The sequence below is a fragment of the Varroa jacobsoni genome, unplaced genomic scaffold, assembly GCF_002532875.2.
Source record: "Varroa jacobsoni isolate VJ856 unplaced genomic scaffold, vjacob_1.0 scaffold_1386, whole genome shotgun sequence".
NCBI classification, from domain to species: domain Eukaryota; kingdom Metazoa; phylum Arthropoda; class Arachnida; order Mesostigmata; family Varroidae; genus Varroa; species Varroa jacobsoni.
The window spans coordinates 298,990-309,015 of record NW_019214288.1 but is presented as its reverse complement, the minus strand read 5'-3'; the positions used below and the strand labels follow the sequence as shown (position 1 = coordinate 309,015).

The 10,026-nt window shown below is 40.1% G+C and overlaps 1 protein-coding gene across 2 annotated transcripts; it reads right to left on the bottom strand.

Annotated features, from left to right (window-relative positions):
• Positions 1-2,714: 2,714 nt before the first annotated feature.
• Positions 2,715-9,162, bottom strand: LOC111269452 (serine/threonine-protein phosphatase PP1-gamma catalytic subunit B). Of its 2 annotated transcripts, XM_022849058.2 has the most exons (8): positions 8,689-9,156; positions 8,322-8,490; positions 6,570-6,726; positions 5,450-5,525; positions 4,561-4,738; positions 3,504-3,568; positions 3,293-3,394; positions 2,715-3,049 (listed from the first exon to the last, which is right to left on the bottom strand). In XM_022849058.2, the coding sequence occupies exons 1-8, from the start codon at positions 8,827-8,829 to the stop codon at positions 2,975-2,977; spliced, it is 963 nt and encodes a 320-aa protein (XP_022704793.1). In that variant the 5' UTR covers positions 8,830-9,156; the 3' UTR covers positions 2,715-2,974. The 2 variants fall into 2 exon arrangements, with proteins under 2 accessions (XP_022704793.1, XP_022704794.1); XM_022849059.2 differs by lacking the exon at positions 3,293-3,394 and having other exon boundaries at positions 8,689-9,162.
• Positions 9,163-10,026: the final 864 nt, after the last annotated feature.

The window sequence follows — 10,026 nt, the reverse complement described above, 5'->3', positions numbered from 1 at the left end:
GCTGTGTAAGAGCAATTGGAAACAGGCCAAGGTATGTCTGTTTGCTGTGGGTGGCAAAGTGGTGGTGGGCACAACATTAAGAGCGCAAGCGGGACATGGAGCAACCAGGCCTGTTAAAGGTCAACACACCCTTTATCGCAACTCGCCTTTCAAGCTCTTTCGTTATTTTGGGTGGACTATACCGTATGGCCAGCGATAGTGGCAATGGCAATGGTGCTGTCCGGGAACCCCCAGCGAGCCAAGACGCGCACTGACTTGGCTGAAAAAACCCACAAATGACGCGTTCAGAGGCTTTAAAATTTTGGAGAAAAGAGCCATAGAAGAGTGGTGGCGGCTGCGTGGGAAGGATACGGTAATCCAAAAGTAACGGTTTTCCATTGTGGTGCGCTGATGAAAACAAGACGTGAGCGTAACTTTAAGGCTACAACTTTCAAACTAGTTTGTGTTGTCTGCTCACAGTTGCAAAGCTAGAACCAGCAGACAAAATAAGGTTTCGTACGTTAGCAATAACACCAGCAGCGACTATTTAAATCTATAGGATATAGGGCTCCCGCTTCCCTATTAAGCTATTAACTTAATTTTGGTCTGCTGAGATCTAGCAACTTCAGTAAAAGGTGTTATTATAATAATAAGTTTAGAACGTTGGTGGTTTGATCTACATTTTGTGGGAATTAAACTCGCCTACCGTATTGTCTATAGTCTGATCGAGTGGTAAATGCTTTTCCTAGCGTTCCGGTTTGATATCAGCCTGGAACTTCTTAGTGGATTGTCCTTTAGCTGACTATTGAAACAAATCTCTTGAATGTGACCTTAATGCCCTGCGGAATGGGTGAGCGTGAATATTAATTTTATGTATGAAATGCATGAGAACGCGTGAGGGAATAAACGTACAAAGGCGCTTCATTTAGCTTCAAAGCGCTCTCGTCACTGTCTCATCTGAAAAATCGGCTTTCAATGCTAGAACGCAAGCCGTAGCGAAATCTGACGATCGGCGCATACGTGCACGTCAGAACAAGAAAACACGGCCCCTAATACAAGCAACGTCCATAAGGGCTAGACGTTTAAACGTAAACAAAACGAATTCAGTTGTCCAAATCTAAGGTCTATCCTGAAAATGTCAATGTAAACTACGGTACTCTCGAGCGATTTTCGAAGGGATGAATGAGCTGGATTTTCAAAGTGAGGGTTGCTCCGCATGACGGATATATACGGATGAGCCTTTAGACAGCAAATCGCTGAGAAACATGCACATATCTTCTTAATTGCGTCAGTAAACAGAGGCTGAAGTAGACGATCGTGCCGTTTTCTCAATCTATTTTACGACTTTAGTAAAAGCGACCAGGGTGAATAACAGACTCATGCAAAAGTCTTGTTGATCGAAACAATCCGACGTACCACTTGATTTTGCCCCATAGACAAAATAATATACGTCCCGGTTTTTGACGTATCGATGAAATACGGTTTAATTATTAAGGAATAAACTTGAGAAGCGGTCCGTTGTTTACAGATGCTACATTCAAATGTGACCGTATCGAGCGCTTACAATATTATATTATACAATAGCACTGTCTAAACGTATAAATTCATTTTAATTCTTCCTACCGTTTTCATGATATTCAATTCATGTTTGATTGGTATTTTCGATGAAACATATTTTAATAACGGACCATTATAGCCCCAAGGATGCTTACGAGTTACGTCGTAGAAAGTAACTTTTGTTCGCTGAAGGGCCACATAGTACACTTACCAGTACTATAAGCCAACAAAACTATATATATGCAAATTCACGAAAACATTCTTACACAAATCGTCTGTAGCCTGATATCATTCAGTGGGCTTCCGTAAAAGGTTATTGATTGGAGAGACGTCTGAAAGTAACAGGTGCAGTGCAGAATGGGTGATTCACAAGCGAGCTCGTTGATATGACCGTCGTCACGTGGACTAAGTAAACGAACATTGTGGATACCCCACAGGGGAACTCCAGCGTAGCGCGCTGCGGTGTTAATAGCAACAGAACGTTCGGTAGGATCCTTTTGAATGATTGACGTTAATTCTTGCACGACACATGGTTAGTTGACTCAAATATTATATTTGTTGACTGGCTATTGATGTAAAAATTGTAGGCCGATGCGTAGCATTTATAAGAAACTACCCTTTACACTTAAAATCTCAGGTTAGTGAAAAACAAGGCGCTGATTGCTTGCTGTGCATGTGCCTTAAATGTCGATAAAAATTATAGCAGCTGTAGATTGTCGAAACTACCGCTAATAACTTCGCCTGAAACAGAATTCAGCGGAAGCCAATGGACGCCGAGTTCGGTATCTTTGAAAGGCGGTAATATTCAGGGAGTAGCAGAATCTGGGTGCCATAAGGATAGCAGGTAAAAATTTCTGTTACTTCTACTACTAATACTAAAACCAGCGAACATTCTCGGAGAATGCAAGGCCGTTGAAGGTTGCAGACGATAACGTATAATAGCACTTATGTGCACAAAATACGTTAACCCTTCAATATGATTCCATCTGTGTTTTCGTCTAGTGAACGTGACACGATCGTACAATGAAGGCCTACATACAGGATGAATGTACCGCCCTGCATGCCTGCGTGTTAGCGAGTTCCTGTTCCTAGAAAAAAATTGTTAGGTTTAGCTAGTTTGGTTCTGTTAGGCGAATACTCGCAAGAAGAGCTTGGTCTAAGAATATAGGTGAGCAGACAATGTTTATTGGCGAATAGTGCTCGTTACAGAATGACCCCGGATATATGCACACGGAGAGGTGTCTCCTCTCTCATGCAACAAACCTGCTACAAACAAAACAAACAAAAGTGCTAGCCTGTAATAATCTTTGTTGTGTTAGTTTTTCGCTTTGGATGTTGACTACAATTAGAGAAAGGAAAGAACAGTGATTGTCGTAATATAAGCAGCAGCTGTGGCAGGTCGTCACTTTTACACTAAAGGCAAAAGCCTCTTGAATTATCAAGTCTTCTTAATAGCCTTCTTTCTTCGAGCGCGCAGGATTTTTAGCCGACAGCAGAGATTTTGGTCTACCACCTGAAACAAATAGGGATCATTAGCGCATTCTTGTCTAATTATCGTATTATTATGATCGGTACATTAGTTATCTATTTATAAAGAATCAAGACTCTTTAGATTAATTTTCCGCCCTACCGGTTCTACTTATCTATCCTTATTACTATTAAACGCTGTGCATGTGAGCAATGCAACGACCACTTGAGGATACTCTTACTTAGAGATTTGTCTATAGCCTCAGTTGTGAGAAGGTATGCTACCTACCATAAAGGCTGCGGCGTTGTCGAAATACCCGCAGTAGTTGGGGGCAGAAAAAAGGGTGATAAGCTTTCTTTTACAGAAAAACTCATATCCATCCTCCACAACCTGTTGCATAAAATACGAATAGACAAATTCATTTGTTTGTGAAAGTGTGTACCAAAGGGCAGAACAAAACAGGACTTCATTCGATACCGAATAAGGTCATGGAATTTACCTGATGGCCCCTGCATATAAGTTCCATATCCTGTTTATTGAGAAAATCTTCGATAATGTTACTACCTGGAAAAGTGTGTTGTCATACGTTAGCGCTGTTGTGAAATATGCGGATGCCTAGCAAACATCGTCAACGACAGCAAGCTGAATTGATGCCCGTGGTCGTACTAACTTACGCACTACGTGTGGCGTAATGTAGATTCTATACCCTATAATCTTAATAGTGCTTGATCGTAATGGATTAAAACGAAAAATCATGCTACTTCATTAAAAATACGGAATAAACTACATAAAACCTAGTTACATGATGTTTCGTTGGACTTATCGTTGAATTAATGCTAATCTTTTTGCTTGATTGATAGCATTGATGCTTTTAATACATTATACTCCTGGCTGTATACGCAGTCTGTACTGCAAGATAACAGCGTATCGTGCTTCGCTAATGGAACGTCGAATCCGTATCTAGCAATCTGAAAATTCATACTTCAACTTCAGTTAGCATGCTTGGATTATTTACGTTGAGTGTCCAACAGCGTGTTCCTGTGACGTTCAATTGGTATTGTGTTAGCCTCTTACGGATACGTGTGGCAGGGACGCATTCTGCTCAGCACGAACGGTGTCAAGCAGTGCTTAAAGGCACTGTTGGATATCACTCGCCTACAGATTTATGGATGCAATCAAGTAACCTCAGTCGCCAAAACTAAAAATTAGTCGGAAACTTGGGTCTCGGTTCAAAAATCATTATAGATCTTTCATTATAAATGAAAATAACAAAGTTATGAACTAGCTATAATCGGTAGTTTGAGGCTGATACAAACTATCGGCCTGAAACTATCTATTTCCCAATTTAGTAAGTTCGCTAGGCTTGTGCTTTATTTAAAGAGGCTGAGGATAACCCCGAATGATTTGGTCGAGAGGAGACAATTTTGCAGTAGCATTATCACCACACACCTTCTGATCGGTGTACTAACGAGAACATTCCGTATGAAGAACAGCATATGAGTACTACGAACTGTATAAGCAACTATATAATTCTGCAATACGATAAAAACACTAACCGAAAACGACGGAAACGCCGCGATCGTTATCTGCCCAGCCGATGATATCCTTATCAGGATCAGACCAAAGGAGGTCGCATAGGAGGCCCGAATCAGGTACATCTACAGGCCGACGGATCTTCCGAATTTGTTCCATCGAAAGCAACTCTGGCGAAAGGCCGCCGTGACAACAGAATATCTGCGTTTCATTGTAGAGTAGTTGAAAAAAAAATTGGATCTGAATTCAAATGTTAGCTACAGTATGTGATGCCATCTACACGCTTATAAACAAAGCCATGCTTTAGAAAAAAGCATGTTTTTGCAAATAAAGTATTCCCGCTAGCCTGTTGTTTAAGGTGACCTATCCATATTTCAGAGAAGTATAATGGAAATGTTAATTGGCATTCTGCAGAGTATTAAAACGTACGTTACTCCAGATACCTATGCGTATCTAATCTTCCGATGTCTGTGTCAAGAATTGCAATAAGGGTTAAAATACTTTACGACTAAGACACGGTGTAGATCGACGATTGAGAGCGTCACAATATCTTGTATCAATTAATTGAAAATGTTTGTATTATATATATAAAAAATATTTAAAAAAAAAATAAAATATGGCTTCGGAGAACATAAGGCCAAACATCGTCTCGCTATTTTACTTTCACCTAAAAATATAGAAATTCGGTAAAAATATCAATAAAAGCAATTTAGTAATTGATCACTCTTGGTGAGAGCGAACGTCGGGTTTTCATGGAACTTTTCGGATGAAAATGCTCAAAACATAGTTCAGGATGTACGGTAAAAAAACGCACTTTTTAAACCAATACATTAAAAAAAATCACCGGCGACTACATGTTTCATTGATTAACCTAAAATTGTTGACACTTCACTGAGCTGAGTTCCTCCGTACCTTTTCATCGACAATAGCAGCTACAGGCATACAATTGAAACATTCTGTAAACGTCTTCCATAACTTCACACTGTAACTGCAATGAACGTTCATTAAAAACGTTTGTAAAAAATAAAACGTTATTTTTCCAATGATTGTGCTACCTAAACCAACCGCCACCTAAAAACTGTGAACGATAGGACGAAAATGTTCTAGTATGTAATGTACAGTGGTACGTAATTACTAATTCTGCAGTGGAATTCGTATTTTGGATTGTAATTATAGAATCCTTAAGTCTGAACTGAAAAAACAATATTAACCTCATCAAAATACGACATGGTAGCGCTAAATCGGACATTTGTAAAATACAAAGGATATTTTAAAGGTCCTAGTTATCGTGTCGAAAAAATATATATTTCTTTATATCTAATTTATATATAATAAATTCTATAGCATTTATCATTGGTACAGCCTACGAATGTGTCGGAGAAAACGGTTCTACTTAAAGGAAAACCATTCAACTGCGAGAAAAGCCATACTCGAAAAACTGATGCGCACTTTGTCGCTCGCTGAAATTGGCAGAAAAAAAATCGGTCGGCCGACGGACGGACGGACTCTGACAGGCATATTGGTCAAGTACAGGTGATGAAATAAGACAATCTAGATAAAAAAAATACAGCTCAAAACGACATTTGTAACAACAGATTGCAGATGTATATATCATACCCAATTCGAAAGTCGGCCATCGATCATAAAAATGATGCTATAGATCTTAAAATCAGGTTCTCTAGGATTTCAATAGAGAGATAAAACGTTGAGGGCCATGAAGAGAAGAACGCTTCCAGCCTCATTGCACAATATTGATTCTCAACTAAGGACGTTATTAACATAGCCAGCGTGCAAGGTACACGCCAGGACATCAATTTTGCTCGATGCAAACTTGGGAAAAACAAGATGGTAAATTGGTATAGGAAATTCAGTTAATAAATTATGATCTCTACAATCTGCTTAAACGACTTTGTCTCGTCTAACCTTGCTCAGTACCACAAATGCAACCAATAAACTTCAACAGATCTAAACGCGTTAACATGGCCTATATGACGATGCCATATATTCAGTGTCGACATTGATTTCTACCTACCGACGTTTGCATTCATCATAAAATCCGTATAGACGCGATATAGACGCAGCTTCATGATTACCGCGCAGTAGCTGGACCTGACGAGGATATTTAACTTTGTAGCAAAAGAGAAGCACAATCGTCTCCATACTGTGTTTACCTCGATCAACATAGTCACCTGAATGTGTTATTGAATCAAACGTCGTGGGTCAAATGGATGTTACTTTAGCACATATAAAACCCATCGAGGCGTGAATGTATCAGGATGGCGCTGCTGATAACTAAAAGGGGACCTAGAAAGTTATGATGGAATCAAAGGTTAGAAGGTCATTCACTTTGTCAGCGACGTGAGTGCCGATCCACTACTAGACGAAGACAAGCAGCCGTGTCCGTATAATTTTTGGTAAGAAAAAAAACTTCCTTTTTTATGGCAGATATTGGTTTACTAACAACTGGCTCCCTATTCTTACTGTTTACTCATGAGAAAATTCAAGCCTCACTGCTTGCCACACGCAGCTGCTGAACCCCAAACGATTATGGGATGCATTTCTATGGTATATATGAGCATGCGGCCATCGCTGGTAGAAAAATAGTAATAAAAATAACAAAAGGCGTAAAAAACAACACGTTAAGGTTTAATATATTTCGGATATCTACTTTGTATTTCATTAATGGCTTCAATGTCTTGCAATGTAGATTAAACGTAGCGGTACGCTGTAAAAGTGCGTAATCCAAGCCCACAACATATGTACCTAGCTTATCCGGGCCATTTTAATGGATTGGGCATTTCGAATTGTTTACTTATCGGCGTTTATAACTTAATTGGACGTTATTTGAGAACAACGACGATGTATTACTTGGTGACGAAATATTAAGTTGTTGTTTCTCGAGAGGTCGTTAGCGCAGTCCATCGAAGACTGCTGAAAACATTGGACTTTGAGCAGAATAGCTTGTTATCAGCGCAATCAACATCCGGGATGCGCAACCTAAAAGGACTTCAGTACTTCAAACGCAAAAATAATTTACAGTGAGCGAAATAAGAACTGGATAGTATCTTTCCTGTTGGCTTACCGTAAGATTCCCTATAGTACATATTGTACGTTCTCAAAACTCAAATGCTGAAGATGGAAAGATAGCTTTCTCACGAGCTCAATCCGACTGAAACATGTGCAGTGTACTCTAGAGACATTTTACACAACTACTATCAGGAAAAATTCCGCCGGGAGCACACCGTTACCACGGACAAGAGACTGCCCACTAGCGAAAGAATCCCGTCGTACAGAAAAGTCTTCGGTGACTCTACCGGATCAGTTCGGGAGTGAGCTGATGCTCTTATTCGAAATAGAAACACCTGTTATTAGATGTGGTCTGAAAATAATCTTGTTAATAATAACAAATATCTATATCGTATGGTATGTAAACACAGGCATAGCTGTCGAAAAACGCTGGCTTCAGTGAATTAGCAATAAAAGTAATACATCTAATATATATATCAAGGTATCGTTTTCGAGGATTCGTCAAGTACCTCCCAAATACATATTCTTTGTTTTATTAACTAACTACATGTTACATTGGTGAAATGTAGACGATCAGCCCCCTAGCGTCAGAGGTTTAGCAATCTGAAAGACGAGAGTACTAAAAGGAAGTCCAGTTTTCATTTACGATGATAGTGCTTTAATCCAATGAATTGCTGTTACATAATACGCACAGAAGTATATCGAGCGGAAAATTTTTTGAAATGATGTATAAAATGCCTCGTCGTAAAAAACATACCAAGAAAGAGGTAGCTTTTCTCAGGCGGATACCCTCCGACGTTGAAAATTTGTAGAAGATCGTGAAACTGACCATGTACATCACCACAGATCTGAAGTGGAGCCTCTACCTCGAGTAGAATACTCTCTGCCAAGAAAGTTTCGCGCGTGATATGACACAATCGTTCTACCTGTTTCAAACAGCAACATCGAACAACCGCGCGAGAATGAATCCCAAAAGTCAAAACGATATTTCGAAAGGTAAAATCATTGCCGCTCACCAGCCTATCAAAAGGGCTCATTGCGATCGATATTAAATATTGGTGACATTGCAGTTGTAGTTTATTGTACTTCTCCAATGAAACGTGCCATCTGTATTACCAACGTACCTCTGCTTCTTCGAGCTGAACACCTTTGCCGGGCATCGTATCCCGCACCTCAAGTAACTTCGAAATTAAACCGTCAATATCAATTGTTGGATTTAAAGCATTATCGTTGTTATTCTGAGTTATTTTGGGGGTTGTATCCATTTTACCAAAAGCTTTTCACGTAGATTTGGATGCAGGTCGATCCGCACAATCTATCTAGCACCAGTCAACGAAACTTTCAAGGCCGAAAAACGTACGTCGCTTTTATCACGACCCGGGCTTACTACCACGGTACGCTGGACTTCGTTTTTTATCAGTCAGACGAACAAACCAAAGGAAACGTTTGGTTCGATTGACCTCGAGACAGCCTAGTTTTATCCACAGCATTTTCTCAAGTAGTCAGAGCAAATAGTAACATAGGCGTCTACACAGAAGGATCCATCGCTTGAGATTGGCCTATAAGGAGAAGCACAAGCAAAACTAGTGTAGAGAACTCGATCTGAGTGGGCAAACACCGGAAGCGTATGGTTAGAGTAGTCGCCGCCAGTCGCTACCGAGAAAAAGCTCTATTGTGATTGTTATCTCGTTTGTTACGCGCCTTATACAGCCCATAGGGCTGAACTGAAAGTGGCAGGACGAAAGTGTCCTTTTGGTGATTTGGATGTAATGTGTTTGCCTACTAAACTTTAGGTTACTCAAGGTTGTTTAGGTTAGAAATCATACATAGGTACACTTCATTTCGAGCTGAAAACCAGCCGTCCGATATAATGTTCAGTGCTAATACTCGATGTAAAAATAGAAACATTTATGGATAAAATTAGGTACATAGACTCCGACGTTCTCTTATAGCCGCGGCTGTTCCCGGCCGTCAGCCTCACTTCGTTCTCCTTAGCTAGCCTAATGATACAAGAAAAAGTACAGACGTTGAAGATGAGTACCTTATCTGGGCTCTAAGTACAGCGAGCGTTAACGCAGTTGATCCTAATCAATGACCGGCACTTTATTCGAACAAATGAACATTTCACAGAGAAAGTGAAGCGGCCCAGCGGCTTTGGACACCAAAGTCAAATGCTAGAAGTAGCCGAAAGAGGATTTGAGCCGATTATCAAAACAGGGTTTACAGTAATCAGCATGTTGAATTAGACGAGCAACGGCTCACTGAAGACGGCCATAGGCCTGCATGGCTGTAGCTACTATCTGCACACATTTGCAGCCTCTCCATAACATCTGAACGAGGTTCATAACGGCAAACTTTGTGACACAATCGTTATAAATTTTAGTAGTTAATAACAGGAGCAGTGACTTATTCTAAATGCTGAGTACTGGTAGCGTTGCGAAAGCGGTTTTTATATTGGCCCG